Source organism: Raphanus sativus, chromosome 6, assembly GCF_000801105.2.
Source record: "Raphanus sativus cultivar WK10039 chromosome 6, ASM80110v3, whole genome shotgun sequence".
Classification (NCBI taxonomy): Eukaryota; Viridiplantae; Streptophyta; class Magnoliopsida; order Brassicales; family Brassicaceae; genus Raphanus; species Raphanus sativus.
The window spans coordinates 38,561,358-38,577,831 of record NC_079516.1 but is presented as its reverse complement, the minus strand read 5'-3'; the positions used below and the strand labels follow the sequence as shown (position 1 = coordinate 38,577,831).

The 16,474-nt window shown below is 31.2% G+C and overlaps 2 protein-coding genes and 1 long non-coding RNA gene across 3 annotated transcripts; all 3 read right to left on the bottom strand.

The window, feature by feature from the left end:
- Positions 1–5,161: 5,161 nt before the first annotated feature.
- LOC108805792 (uncharacterized) lies at positions 5,162–7,123 on the bottom strand. The gene is made up of 7 exons (XR_001942454.2): positions 6,705–7,123; positions 6,491–6,566; positions 6,327–6,409; positions 6,172–6,232; positions 5,923–6,081; positions 5,588–5,851; positions 5,162–5,399 (listed from the first exon to the last, which is right to left on the bottom strand). It is a non-coding gene; the product is annotated as an uncharacterized LOC108805792 (long non-coding RNA).
- A 1,699-nt stretch (positions 7,124–8,822) lies between these two features.
- Positions 8,823–10,149, bottom strand: LOC108810513 (transcription repressor OFP18). Its single transcript, XM_018582623.2, has one exon. The coding sequence runs from the start codon at positions 9,871–9,873 to the stop codon at positions 9,082–9,084; it is 792 nt and encodes a 263-aa protein (XP_018438125.1). The 5' UTR covers positions 9,874–10,149; the 3' UTR covers positions 8,823–9,081.
- Positions 10,150–14,881: 4,732 nt separating this feature from the next.
- Positions 14,882–15,757, bottom strand: LOC108810857 (transcription repressor OFP18). Its single transcript, XM_056988130.1, has one exon. It carries the CDS (start codon positions 15,655–15,657, stop codon positions 15,160–15,162), a length of 498 nt encoding a protein of 165 aa, XP_056844110.1. The 5' UTR covers positions 15,658–15,757; the 3' UTR covers positions 14,882–15,159.
- Positions 15,758–16,474: the final 717 nt, after the last annotated feature.

Genomic DNA, 16,474 nt, shown 5'->3' with positions numbered 1-16,474 from the left:
TCAAATGTCGTCGGCGGTAGCAACCAGCAACATCAATCAGATATCACTGTTATCGTTAGTTTTGATGTTGATATGCTGTTCATTTGATATTCGATTGGTCGATATATAGCTTATTTTGCTGTCTCTATAATTGATTGTTGCAATTTAGTGTTCATTGTTGTGTCGCTTGCTTGATTATAATTTATAAGTACGACATCATTTTATGTTTGAATTTTAAATATATGAAATTATAAAACTGACTTTGTATGCAATTTGTAGGGTACACCAATATATACATATATGAATTTCATACCGAAGTTATATAACAAACACTCAGTTTAGTTCTTGTTTTCTGTCTATATATATTTGATATTTTATTAGAATGACAAACATTGCGTTATTTTTAGGAGAATTTCTCAAATATGATTCAAAATATGATTTTAAATGCAAATTTATACTCAAATTTGAATCAAATACAAAACTAAGTTAAAAGTCTTGTGAAATTATAATCAACTCTTTGTGATTAAACAAAAAAACAAAAGTTATTTTTTACGAATATAGCTTCAGTAAATAGTCTGAGACTTCTAACTAAGCAATCTAATGGAGTTGATCTTAAAAATAATTTATAAATTTTTAAAAAAATATTTTGACAAGTGAAAAATTAAAATCATATAATTATAAACAGTTTTAAGTGATGTAAACTAAGATATAATAAAATTAAATATTTTTCAACATAGATAAATGAAAGTAGTTAACAATGATATTATTTGGTTTTAGGGTTTGACAACGTATGTTGTAGTATTGTATATATTTTTAGGGTTAGATTTTGGAAAACTTGAATGTTTTTTTGGAAATCTAAAATTTTGTTTATATATATTTATTTCTGTGTATAATAAATACTTTTTAAATTTAATTTGATTTTATGAAATGTTTAATTAGTTAACTAAGTTTATGGGTTATGTTTAGGGTCAACTCAAAATCAACTAATTTAAATGTTCAAAAAAAAAATCAACTAATTTTGTTTGCCCCAACCAAAGCTCGTTTCCGCCTGCGCGAGACGAGCTAACAAATTAAATTGAAGCCCACTATATATGCGCTTTCACGGAGCCCACAAGGAGAAATTAACTATGTATTTGAGCCGTTATATATAAACTTCTACCAAAAGAACATTATAAATTTCTTTCTTTTTTGTAAACTAACATTATAAATATCTGCTCGATGGCCTTCCTTGTTCGCAACGAAAAGATTATGGATTTTGTTTTGCATTTGAATTAAAAATTTATACAAAATTTAAAACATTTTTCATTAATCTTTAATGCTTCCATGCTGATATGCATAAACATGGTTGTGCAATTTGAATTTTTTCTTTTTACAATTACGGGGATCCGATGACCGATATCAACTAACTAATTCTACGAAGCCCATGACATTCCACATATTCTTGTGATTTAATGCTAACTAGATTTTGACCCGCCCTTTTTAAGGGTGGGTATATTTTTTGTTGGAAAATTATTTTACGTAATAAAATTTATGATTTTTGATAAATTATATATTTTAAAATTTTATGAAATTTATCTTAAATTTACTTATATGACTTATTTTTTTATTTTCAATATGACTAAATTTTAGAAGACTCTAAATAGTTCTAACCCGTAATATGATTTTATTTATTTAAACCGAAGTTAAACTTATTTTACACTGATTTTGTTTTAATTTTAATAAAATATTTTATATCTTCAACACTCTTGTATTGAAAAATTTATTTGTGCATTTCAAAAAAAAAATCTATAATTTTATTAAATTTATTTTATGTGATTTAGTTTTTATTTTAAATGAAACTTATTTTTACGAAGTTGAGATAATTCAGACCCGTCTTATAATTTTGTTGATTTAAACATTTGTTATTTCAACTTGATTTTATTTTAGAATTCATTTAATAAATGCTTTCAAATAATTAATAATGTGAAAGATTTTTTGGAAAGATATGGTGTAAACATTTAGAAATTTTTTTTTAAAAAAGGGTAATAACTGAATTATATTAAATATTTTAATGTAATTGTAAAATAATGACTTTTGATTGGTTGCAAATAATGTTGGGGAAAAAAGTACATGTATTTTTTGTAATTACTTAGAAATTTCAGGGGCAGACTCATAAACAGTCATCTGCTTTAATAGTATAGATGAAATGTATCTTAAATTTACTTATATGACTTATTTTTTTATTTTCAATATGACTAAATTTTAGATGACTCTAAATAATTCTAACTCGTAAGTATGATTTTATTTATTTAAACCGAAGTTAAACTTATTTTACACTGATTTCTTTTAATTTAAATAAAATATTTTATATCTTCAACACTCTTGTATTGAAAATTTCATTTGTGCGTTTTAAAACATTTTTTTATAATTTTATTAAATTTAGTTTATGTGATTTAGTTTTTATTTTAAATGAAACTATTTTTTAAGGAGTAGAGATAATTCAGACCCGTATTATGATTTTGTTAGTTTAATCATTTGTTATTTCAACTTGATTTTATTTTGAGTTTTTATTTAATAAATTTTTTCAAATAATTAATAATGTGAAAGATTTTTTGGAAATATATAGTGCAAAAATTTATGAAACAAAATTTTCAAAAATGCTAAGAACTGAACTATACTAAATATTTTTAATGTAATTGCAACATAATGACCTTTGATTATTTGCATATAATGCTCGGAAAAGGGTACATGTAATTTTTGCAATTACTTAAAAAATTCAGGGGCAAATTCATAAATAGTTATCTGATTTAATAGTATAGATATAATATAAAATGAAAAATGTATGGTTTTGTATATCATTCTGAAAATATATGAAGTTACTAAATATTTATAGGTTCTATTTGGATTTATTATTGTTGATCGTAAGTGCTGCTGGAGACATGCAAAGGCTTAAGATGAATTTTTGTTATCTTCAACGAATTTATTGTAGTTTCAATTGTTTTGTGGATTATATGACAATGATATTCCAATAAGTCGAAGTTCAATTTGTCGTTGGGAGAAAAGATGTACCAATCTCTTGGAAAAAGAACAAAACTAAAACTGTTTTCATAACCTAATAATTGTGTTTCTCTCTGTTTTTAATGCCTGTAAAATAGAAGTTTTAAAAGTCGATCGTCTGTTTGTTGTATCGTAAATTCGTAATAGGAAGGTGTCTCAAAGGCACATCATTCACAAACGCTTGTTTTCACCTATTTTTTATATATAAGCTGAAGTGAAAAATTTCAAAATAACACTCATGGCTTCAGGGAAAGAAATCAGAGAGAATTACACACCTCGAAAGAGTAGTGAACATGGAAGAGCCTGGTGATCCCAGAACCAAAACTGTTTATAGCATATGCATTCTACTAAAGGTGAAAGGGATTAGACCAAAAAAAAAGGTGAAAAGGGAAAAATAATCAAATTATTCATTGTTCCAATAATTTTGAAACAATGCGAAGAAGATGATGACACCATTTCATTAACTCTACCTATAAAACATTATTTCTATTTTTGTTTAGTCCATTCCTTTGCTTTCCTGACTTACATACATGAAAATTATTGACTTGTTGCAGGTTAACACCCTACATAATGCACAAACATAGTTAATAATAATCAATAAATAAAACATAGTTAAATAATATTTTCTGCCGTAGAGTTCATGATGTTAACATACTTAATACCTCTAGTAGTAGTCATTTCAATTTCGTAGCTAACTCATTTTGAGAGGATGTCTGGTATCGATCAGTTGGAAATATGGGTTTAAATTTTTTTGTTTCGTAACAAAATATGTGTTTCGATTTAGGTTATTATATAGTGAAACTAGGGTAAACCCGCCCTACGGGCGGGCGGAAAAGTAAATAACTAATAATACAAATTTATTTTTAAACATTTAATCTACTTTTAACTTCAAATAGAACTAAGGTTTGGAATTGTTTTACAGCAATTTTATATTTGTATTATTCTTCATTTATAAATGATAAACTCTCCGTGAAAAGAAATTGATTGTATATTATGTGTTCTAGGAGAAAAAGTTGCTTGTGGCGTCTGTTAGTGATTGGATGTGTAGTATTCAAAAGAACTGTTTGAGCGAGTTTAACTATATATTGCATTTAGTTCATTAGAATGTGTTCTACGGAGAGATCCTTAACTTATAGGCAGTTACGGGCTTGGTCAGTTTTGTTTCGGAGTCTGAAGAATAAAGGGTTAAATATTGTTAACATAGGATATAAAAATGCAGCCAGTACGTTTGGTTGGATATGAAGTTTGGAAAATGTAGTATGTTTAGTGATTGGCTGTATTTCATAGGCCCGTTGGAAGATTTTGTTTTTTTCTTGTTGTTTAAAAAACAAATTGTGTGAGTCGTTTAGAGGCAGCTAGTTACGTGAAATAAGGCTTTTGGATGTTGATCCAAAAAAGGCTTTTGGATTGGTTGTCTTTTAGTTAGGTTTGTGTGATATTAACTTGTTTGTCAAGCAATCAACAAATCTTTGACATGTTTTGTTGTAGCCAATTCGTGGCCAATTCCTTATTAGTGAAATTTAATGTTACCGTGTAGCATAAGTTCGTAGCTAGAGAAAAAATTAAAGAGAATTTGATTTGGTACTCCCATGACTGTCGGTTATTATGTTTCTGATATGATTATATATAGCGTGTGGGAAAGGAAATAGTAGATTATTCCATAATGTCGTAAATATATATATATATATATATATATATATATATATATGTGGATAACTTTTCAGCCTAATACAACCTATCAAATAGTTATTTGTTTGGTCTTCAGTTTAGTCTTTTTGGGTCTATTAAGTTTAAGTCTACCAGACCTTTTGCTAAGATCCTGAAATGGTCGTTCGTTTAAATAGCTTATTTTGAGGATGGAGTAATCAACTTTGCAGATAATAAGACTTGTCTCAGCTGAATCACAACTTTATCTCATATGGCTTTATATTCTCAACCGTATATTCTGCACTTTTTTCATTTGTGTACAGAGGGCGAGAAAAGCTCTGTTTGAACAACTCAGTCTTATTGGTTCTTCAAACCAAAGCAAAATATTTATCTAAAATCTTAGACATTAAATTCTTCCATGCTAATATGTTAAAGTGTCTTCGTATCTTGAGAAGTATTTGTCAGAAACAGTGCAATGATAACTAAAAACATCTGGGAGGAACAGAAAAATATCTTTGATAGTTTAAAAACCACAATTATGCGTAAGTATTATTTTAAAAGCAACTAAAGTGGCCAGATACTGCAAACTTTGCACCTAAGCTGCGTGTGGCTTCTTGGTCAACTTATTAAACGCTGGGTCCAGAGGTTTTTGTTGATGACACCACTCGAAGTCGTTTCGGAACCTGGTGAGAGCTGACACCAGGCATGTCATCTTCAAGGCCATCGTTGCAGCCGTCCTAAAACCATGAATTCTGTCAACTCTTGAAAATAAAAGGACAGGATAAAAAGTAATAAATTTGCAACAACAACAAAATCAGGAACTGGTGCACGTTCACGTTCATCCAGGATGAGTGAAAGGGTAAAGGTTTGATGCTTAGCACTGAAATTATAGGGGTAGCTTTGAGCTGGAATGTGAAAGTATTACCATCAAGGTCAACAATAAAAGGTGGGAGCTGGTTATCTTCTGGGTTCTCTCACTCTCACGCCTATTAGACCAATGGTTGTAATGTGAAACTATTAACATTTTCGCAATATGGTAAATGATGTTGTGTGGTTAGATAGCGGCATATCAGCAGATGACCAGCATCAGCAGCCAGCCAGGATATTGGTGAGCTTTGTTATTTCACCATCAAAACTTACAAAAACTGATTCGTCAGTGTCATTAGCAACAGTCATCTTGACATGATACCTAATAGACGGGTACAGTGTGCTTGTTATATCGATATCTTTATAAGAATAAAAACTGAAATGGCTGTGTACCTGAGAACACCAACGACATTAGGCCGATTGCAGAACATGCATACAAAAGATGAGGCACTCCTCTAGTCCTCTGTAATTTTACTTGGAGCAAGATATGTAGCACCATCCATTTTCTGTCTTGACAGAGGTGACTTTCTCAGATCAGGTAAATTATACTCTCTGCATTTATAAATGTTGTAAACCATGAACAGAGCTTAGAAGGGCTGTGATGATAAATTGGTTAAGCTCAGGTATTGTTAGTCGTTCTACCTTAGCATAGCCTCTCAACAATGAAGCTTCTGATGTATTTCCAGTGTCATTTGTGACCCACCTGCATTGATGAGAGTAACCCGTGAGAGTATGGTACATATATAATTTAACAGAAACTATAATGATGGAATAAAATATGAGCGATTAGTACATACTTGTCAAAGTAGCTCTCGCCTGCTTCAGCCTCCTTGTCTAAATAGAAATGAGTTCCAGACATTGGTATTGAGGAACATACGGACTGCAAATTGAAGGTCGGTTAGTTTCCATAAATAGCGTTAGGATGAAACTCGTAACTAACAAAACAGATATGAAGGGATACCTCCTATAAGCTTCGTATTGATGCATGTTGCCACAACCCCACGTGGATCAACCTTGTAGCCTTCGATCAACATTCACTGAAGAAAAAAACTAAAATCAAACACATCATATCGGAATAGGCCGAATCTGAGGCGATTTTGGACTCAGAGACACATATTCTTCGTTCTATCATGTAAAATTATATGGATCGGATAAATTGAGAAAGATAATTGAACCAGTATTTGTCGAAGAGGCTAAAGGCTTCTTTGAACTCGGCGATCTCCTCGTCTGTCAGTTGGTCCTCCGTTGACATTCCTAGCCTCCCAGAATTGCAGCAGCCTCGCCGCGACAGCGGACGAACACCTGCAGAGAGATCTGGAGATCGCGATTTCTAGAAGTGAGATACAGATCTATATACCCGTAATCGTTGACGGAACAACGCAACTGAAGAACTCTTAGTGTGAGTCTGAAATAAAGATGTAATAAACACAACATTTTCAGTTACAGAAACGGCTAGGACACTCGATCGTCACCGTATCCGCCCTTCCAAGAGCAACGAAGAACACACAGGCGTTCGTCACCAAAAATTAGGGTTGACACATAGTTTGACGTTGGGCTAAAACAAAGCATGAAATCAAGCCCAAACGAAGCCCGAATCGACAAAACACTCATTTAAATGAAACGCAGCGCTGCTGACGTGGCGGTACGGTAGAGACCCTATTTCCACGCTGGATCTGATGTGGAGGCCTTTAGGAGAGAGTAGGGATCTTCTTTATATATAAAGATGTAGAGCTAGTTGACTTAATCTTCCTTGATAAATAACAAATGAAGCGATTTATTAGGATTCTTGTTAAAACCAGTAAAGAAAATCTTATCACATAATTAGATGCTAATATTTCTTCTTGATATACTCAGAATATTCTAAACTGATAACTTATGGAAAAGATTATTAAATATAAAATCTATAGAGAGAAACATATTATACGGATTTTATGTATTTCGGAGGTTTTGGATATATTCTTTTTTATGTTTTAAAAATAAATAAATATGATGTTGAGGCATGTTACTTACCAAGTTTTAGTGGTTAGCGAAAATATACAGAAAAATGATTGATTTTGATTTTATTATTAAGATTCGGTTCTTTTTTTCTTCTCACTTTCGTAGTTAATATTTAATTTGTAATTACTTCTCCAAAAAATATTTCTGAAAAGAAAACCAAGACTATTATATTTGAATTTTACCTAGATTTTTATGTATTTAAAGTTACAATATATATATATATATATATATATATTACAGGAGTAAATGTCCAAAATCATTTTCAAATTAGTAAAATAATAGAATAATCGTATATGGTTGAGTGTAGTCCCAGAAAAAAAGGGTCGTATATGGTTTGAGCAAGCGATCGGGTAGATGGTTGATGTTGGTCTACTATTATTTACCTTGGTAAAGTATTAGAACACTTGGTAAAGTATTAGAATAGTCAAATAAAATTAATTGGGATTCCTTTTACATGCGCAGATGATTTGTTTCCAGGGTCAAATCCATAAATATAAAAGGAAAATATAAAAGCATAGATTTTAAATAAACCAGTGGTATTAACTCGTAAATATTAGCAAAATAAAAGATCACCTCAAAAAAAGATCTTCTGTTTTAATAGTATTGATCTAGTGATCAATGTGAATTGAATCCATATGGTTTTTCTTACTGGAGCCAAAGCTCCCTCAGATAATTACCACAGGCCAATGCGAGTCGGTTAAAAAAAGATTGTTCTTACTAGAAAATCTGTTCAAATTCGCTGATATTTATTGAATTGGTCAACGGTTGTGGTCTGAAAGCTTGGACACGTCTTCTCTGTTTCTTCGGACCTCTGTGCACGAGATCCAGCTGCATCTTGGCTAATACACTGCCCCACTTTCGCTCAGCCACATCCTAGTGCAGCCGTAGCAACTTTTGATAAGGTTTGTATTGTAAAATTATTTTGACATTGAGACAAGTATTTTCTTGAATGATGAGAGGAGGTTCCGGATCAAAGGTCAGTACATAATTTTAGCGTAAGGTTTTTTTTTTTTTTTTGATCAAGTAGCGTAAGGTTCATACCATATTAAATTAACTCCTTAAGAGTGAAGATCATTCCATTTCCAACAGGAATTTCCTCAATAATGTAATCTAAGAGGTTTTGCCACTAAACCATTGTTCGGTTGGTGATTGAGATAAATTTACGTGGAAGAACAAAATTGTTTAAGCATTATTAAGCTTATAAAATGCTATAAAAATGCCTGAAAAAGTATCAGTCGAGCAAGTGAGCTTCCTCTATATATCTGAGAAGTATATTGTTAACTTTAAATGCAACTTTTGTCAACAAGATTACTCTGGTTGACAAACAAAAAGAAATCACATTATCCTACTGATCGCGCAAAAATAAACTGGTTCGAGCCCTTTTTCAAAGTATTAAAAATAATAATAAACTGGTTCGACTTCTATTTACCGTTTTAATGCCACTGCTTATTATACATGGAGTCACCAGAGTTGTGTCTAGTCTTTTTTTTTTGTCTTATAAATTTAAAACATGACATAAATGTATATAAACATTTAAGAAGAAACATAATCACTCTAATCAATACTGTCCTTAATCTTTTCCTCCATCTCAAACAACGACGATAAACAGCAAACAACGTCCCTTCTCTTCTCGCCTATCAAATTCTCCGGTAAGACCCGGAGAGACGTCGGCGAGGTTTCATCTGAAGACGAGTACGACGTGTAGAATGATAATGGCGACGAGGGAGATTCCTCGACGAGGACAGGACGAGGTTCTTGGGCGACGTCTTTAGAAGATTCTACTGCTAAGTTTAAAAGCAAGTCGACAAAAGCGGCGCAGATGTATTTGTGGCTTGTCTTAACGTTGACTTTCAATAACAAGAAAAGAAGCTCCTCGAGCCTTCTCCAATCATGATGAAGCGCGTGCAGATCAACCATCTTTTCCATGGATTTCTTGAAATCCGAGTAAGGGTCGTTTGATTCTAATGACAAGAGCATGAAGCCTTCTTCTTCCTCAGGGGCATCTTCTTCTTCATCTCTCTTAGTAACTTCTTCTAGTATAGAGTTTGATCTTCCTCTACGTTCAAAGATAAGTCTTTTTGACGATTTTAGTCCTCTAATCACATTCTCTATACACTCTATCTCCCGTGGCTTTTCCATGTTGTTGGTGGTGGTAGAGGAGGAGGAGAGGCTGCGTGAAGGTGGCTCGGGTTTGTTGACATTTTTAGGTTTGTTAATGGTGAAGAAATCTCTGAAAAATATTTTCTTAGGGTTTTGTTGATGACAAGAAGCTGATGGCCATGAAGAGGAAGAAGATGAATATGAAGTGATCTTGTTCAGAAATGGGAGCTTCACTTTCTTCCCCATTTTTTCTTGTATTTTGTTTGATTGTTGAGAAAATAAAACTACAGAAGAGTGTAGATTTTCTCTTTTCTTTTTGGAGTTGGGTTCAGAATGTGATTAATGAGTGAGAGGGAAGGAATATTTAAGGCTTTTGAAAAGAGAAAAGGAGAGGCTGCACGAAAGGGTGGGTGCGTCTTTTTCTGAAGAGAGGCTTATTTGTTTTGTTTCAAGGTTTGTTGTCTTTTTGTAATGGTATTTAATTTTTTAAAAAATTATTGGCTTCGATATTTATTGTTTGGTTGGGATCATTCAGTTTATCTGAGTCATATCCCGGTTAAGATTTTGCGTATTAGCTAAAGTGTCCTTATTAGAATATAAAAAAATCAAATATTAGAACATTACATTAATACTCTTTCGTTTCATTTTAGTTATCATTTTACATCTACAAATATAGATTAAAAAAACATTTAAACTTACATATTTCCAATTATTATCTATACAATTAACAATATTTCAATCAATAGAAAAATAAACGTAAAATTATTGTTAATAAATTTTGTATTGAAATTTTATACGATATTTACTTTTAAAACGAAAAAATTTATTTTGCTCCATAACAACAGTTAAACTAAAACGGATGGAGTATAATTTATCCGCTTCATGAACTATATTTCCGTTAATAGTACGTGAATTTTACTTTCTAAAAATATTAGGTTAACTTGTCGATGAAAATGCAATATCGCTTTCCAAAAATAAGTAGTACTCTACATTTAAGTTTCTCTTAATTTAAGTCTTTTTAATCCAATATCGCTTATAATAAATTTCAAATATTTGATTACTATTAAATAATATAAAATATACAGAACTAATTCCCCCTAGTTGCGTTGACCACTTTGATTAAGTTCTCATAAAATATATTTGTCGATCAGCACTCTAGCTTTGTGTCAAAAAAAAAAAAAGATCAGCACTCTAGCTTTCTTAAATAGGTGTGTAGTTAGATCAAATAGATGGATGAAGATACTTTTAAGATTTGACTAATTTAAAGGCAGATACGGTTGTGAATGCGAGAAATTTTAAGAACATATGTAATTGTAAATATCCAGAACACAATTTTGATTCTGAAAAATATATTGATTTTGAAAAGTTTGAAGCAGCACAAAATTGTAAATTTTTTATAACTGTTATCAAACACCAATAACTATCATCACCCACAAACACTACCAATCAACCTCTTGATTTCTAAAGTGAGCAAAAAACTATCTTTTTATTTTTTGCTAAAAGCAAAAAAAACTATGTTATATGAAATTACAAGAAGAAAATCGAAATTATTATTTATGGTATATGCAACGCAACTAGGCAATGACTTAGTGTCTGCAAAAGCCAAAAGCTACGTCAATGTGTGTTCGCTTATTAATTCTACAACAGCACCGAAATAATTAGTTGAAACTTGATAGCTGTACCCGAAGAAAATATCCAACATGATAGTAATTAATATTTATAAATATTTCTTAAAAAGTTAAAATAGACTAAAAGTTTGCATCGTTAAAGAAGTTGCACTTATTCGGTAACAATACTAAATAATCTGAACGTATGATCAGTACTTATCTCCAGACCCCTGGAGTAGTAATCAAATTATCTGTTGATAACTAAATTGTAATCGAGCTATGTTCTATGCTTGGTAGTCGTTTTATTAAAGGTCAAATGGATGGCGAACCTTTTGATATTTAGTGTTAGAAAAGGAACTAGTGCTTAAGATATTATAGTAAAAAATATATAAATATTTAAATTAAAATGCGAAACGAATTAAGTTTACATATAGGCATGCATGTGTACGTATCTCAGACTTTAAATATGGCACACATGAACTAAAAGAGAAGAAATAGAAAGTAAAACTCAACTAACAGTCGAACAAACCAACTAACTATCAAAGATTCAAAACATATGACGTCGATGCTAAAAATATTTAAGTTCCGTAGCAGTAGCTTCTGCTGAAAATTTTCCCAAACATTAATTATAATTAATTCACATCTCTTTCCAGAATCTGATACAGTTTTAATGCTAGGACCTTGATAGTTAAAGCAATCGGCTTGGATGGCCCTGTTTAAATACGAACATATCTACAAGAAATTTGGATTGTTCTGGTTCACGAAAGTTTTAGCTTACAGATTAGTCTTGGCCGTCTAGTACAAACATAATATAGTTTAGTTTTATTACTGATCAAGTTTAAAGTTGTAACGCGAGAAGACAAATGTAAAGGAGGGAAATTGTGAAGGGACAAAAGTTTTTGTTATATTTTTGCCGTTTTACCGAATGAATTCACGTACTTTACAAAAAGAGAGAGAGAGATAAAGGACAATAGTCTTTTTTTTTTCAAAAAAAAGGACAATAGCCTATAATGCATACCTTCACGTATTTCCTCATGTGGCAGACTTTGGCACCCACAAACATAATGCTATATCCCGAATCTTTTAAAGCAGTTTGAAAGGATGTAACTTTCTGATATGACCATATTTGATTTTTATTTAGTAGATTTTACATGCATATAATAATAACTACAAATTTCCTCTCATTACTCAGTGTCGTTTGATATATTTTATACATGTTAGCAGTGTTCAAGTTTCTATCATACCTTTCATTAATTTTCTTATATTTTTTTATAAATTTATCTAATTAATAACTTAAAAGATACTAATATATATAAGTGGAATTTTGTTGAACATTTACAATGAAAAATACAAAATGACATTCTTTACGAAGAAAACAAAAATAAAATTGTTGCTCAAAAACAATGAAACTATACTTACACCACTGCCTTATTATATAAAAGAGAGCTGTATTACAAAATTTTCAGCAGAAGAGACACATAAAATTAATAAAGTTCCTTAGAAACTTTGATGGGTCATATATATGTTGATACTAAAAACAACAAGCAGCACTAGGGGTGGGCGTTCGGATACCCGTTCGGATATGGATCAGGTATTTCGAATTTTCTAGTATTTCGGTATAGGAGTATAATACCATTCGGGTATTTCTGAACTTCGGGGCGGGTTCGGATATTTAGATTTTGACAGAAATTTTTTTAAAAAAATCATTTTTAAGGTTCTTTTATTTAAAAATTTAGTTTTCGATTAACTGACTTTTTATTTTTTTAATAAATTGAATTATTGGAGGTAAATTTCAAAAATAAATAGACATTCATTTGGCTATTATTTTTAGAATTTGGATGTAACTTTTGTTAATACATGAAACAAAAAGCTTGATATTCATTTTAAGTGAATATCAAATCATTTTCTCCGTAATTATATGTATATTATATAATTTTAAAGTATGTATAACATCAATATATTGTAAATTATATAATTTTAAAGTATGTGTAACATCAATATAAAATATTTTAAATTAAACGAAAGATGAAAACTAGAAATATAAGGATAAGTATATATATGTTCGGTTATCTTCGGATATTCATTCGGGTTCGGGTATTATCTTTTCGGGTTCGGATATCCAATCTCTCCTAAATCAATATCTGTTTGGATATTTTATTATTTCGATTCGAATTTCAGCTCGGGTACGGCTTCGAATATCGGATAAAGTTCCCATCTCTAAGCAGCACTACAAGAGATAATACGGGGTCTTTGTCGATGTCATCCTTGCATATGATCCACAAACAAAAATACCCTGTCCCTCTCTATAACGAGACAAAATAAAATGGAAGTAACTACGGATGGATTCAAAGATAAAATCTTCCGATCTTCTTTTTGAATAATGTGCATCAAAACATTACACATGCATGCATGGTACGCTCCTACGAGGCTTATCAATATTTTTTCAAAGACAGTATATGGATCCCACCACTTTCTACGCTAATTATCATATAACTACTACACTTTATTAGAACATACCAAACGAATATCTACCCATAGATTTATCAGTATACATATAAGTGTATGTATATTTTAATATTAATAAACTTTTTTTGTAAACTACGGAAACGAAAACTCAACTTATTTTTGGATTAACCGTAGTTTAACCTCACAATTAAATGTTAACTATTATTTGATCTGCGTTCCCACGCAAATATTTAATTTAATGTATTTAGAAAATTGGTGTGCACGTTAAATATATTCCCTTTTTATATCTGAAGATATGATATATTAAAAATAAAATCTAAATTGAAATGTTAGTTTTCTATATAATTATATTTGGAAAGTTATGATTTCAAATGATTAAGTTTGGTTGTAGGAAATATATATGTTGATGAAATCTATTAAATATATTGGTAAATATTAGTTAATATTCGTACAGATGATCGCAATATTTGTAAAATAGACAACACTTCACCATCTTGTGATACATCAATTACCACACTAACTGTTTTAGAAACAATCTTCTCCAGTAAATTTTCTAATTATTTTATAACAAATATTATATTTGCTATTATGTATGTTGGTTTTGAAAGACAAAGTTCTGTATGATATTATATATAATCATATTATCCAAGTAGTATAATAAACCGGTCTGATTTAGTAACATTCGACCGATTAGATAATTCTGTTATAACTGATAATAACATAATACCGGTTTAATTTAAATGATTAACATTCAAGATATAAATATCGATATGGTTAGATAAACTTTGAAATTCTACACCATTTATTTACAGATTTAGACTTTTTCTTATTTACGGATCTAACAAATGCATTTAGAATAAATTAAATATTTCCATCCCAGGTGAGCATGGTGTGTGGCACATGCCCCACATTCTTTTTTCTAATAATTAAACTAAATTTATTTACATACTCTTAATTTATATATAAATTATACAGTGTGTCCCATACTAAATAAAATTCTAAGTCCGCCTCTGAATACTTAGTTTAATAATATAGATACTAATATATACATATATAGTTGTCAGCATATTGAGAAATCCATGGGTAAATACTCATTGGTATCGTTAACGACAACGATCATTGGTACTCACCTGTTGGTACTAAGCCATTACACAGAGTCACAGACTGATGGTTTTGTATTGCTTTCGGAAAGAAAATTCAGTTTTAGTATTGACAAAGGGACAAATACAAATAGATTAAATTAAAAAATATAGTACCAGTATGAGTCACACGCACTGGAAGCAAATAAAGAAGAAGGGCTCACGAATATACTAACTGTTTATATGGCATGAGATGAAACCTCCGAAAAAGATCTATTGGGTCCGTATCAATCTCTCTAGACGCAACTCTTATAGATTCTCACACAAACGTCAATTGTGCATTGCATGTTTACCTCCCGTCTGTCACGACGTATCAAACGTTATTTGGTCATCTTCATGATACATTTTGAGGCTTCTCTAGCCGTGATGAAGGGTGTGTACCTCAACCATCTCCACCACGAATCGTTTGAAATTGTAGAAAAGGTGGATTGATTCCAAGGATAAGAGCATGAATCCTGGTTCCTCATCTCTTCGAGTATAGATTTGGATTTTCCTGTTCGTTCAAAGATGAGTCTTTCTGATGGTTTTATACCTTTGATCACATTCTCTATGGACTCGGTCTCCGGAAGCTCTTCTATGCCGTCAGCCATGAATGATTTGGACGAGAATGAGGAGGATAAGATGATGGTAGAAAGTGGCTTCTCTTCTTCTTCCTCTTCCTCGTCAACGTCATAAGGGTTGTTTGCGATACTAGTCGCTCTAAAAGATATGGTTCTAGGGTTTTGGTGACAAGAAGGCCAAGCCCATGATGATGAATTTAAGTTTGAAGAAGATGAAGATGAAGATGAAAAATTCTTGTTTAGAAACGGGACTTCCATTTTGTTCTGTGTTTTCTTCTTCTTTTTGGTTTTGTTTGGATGGGATTCAGATTGAGAAATAACTTAGGGGAAGTATAGAGTTCGGAAGTATAAGGGTCAAGGGTTGGGCTGTGGGATATATACTGAAACTTACTAGTTCCTATTTATATCGACTTATATATACATATATATTGATTTATTATTTGTTTTTTGAGAAAGTTCAAAGTATCTGGCGTGTAGAGATCTAACCGACTAATTTACCTAAAAGAATGATGTTGATCGAAATTGTCCAAGCATTATATCCTGAAGGTTCTGGTTATGTAAAGAAAGCATGTGGATTGTTGTATACAATTAGGGTATTTTGGTCTTTGGATACTTGGTTATCCTCCGATGTCTACATAGTACATACGATAATACAAACATGTTTCTTTTAAAATAGATTATTTATTCTAGAAATAGAAATTCAAACTAATGGAATACCTTAAATCCAAAAAAACATTATGGGATGCATTCAAAGACCTAGAATGGTTTATATTGAAATGACAATTTTCTTTCGATTAGACATGAATTTTCTGGAAACTCCATTGCAGAATGCTCTTCTTCACATCGGCGATCTGTGTCTTCTGCTCTTGTGGCTGAAGCTCTGGCGGTTAAAGTTGCAATCACTGCGGCTGTCTCTCTCCATGTTAGCAGTCTCACTGTTAACTCCGACTCAAAGAACCTCACTATGCTCTTGAAGACTCAATGACATGATGTGGCTCTGAGAGGCGTACTCCATGATATTCATGTGCTAGCTCACTTCCTCGAATCTATCTCTTTTGTTTTTATCCCGCATTTA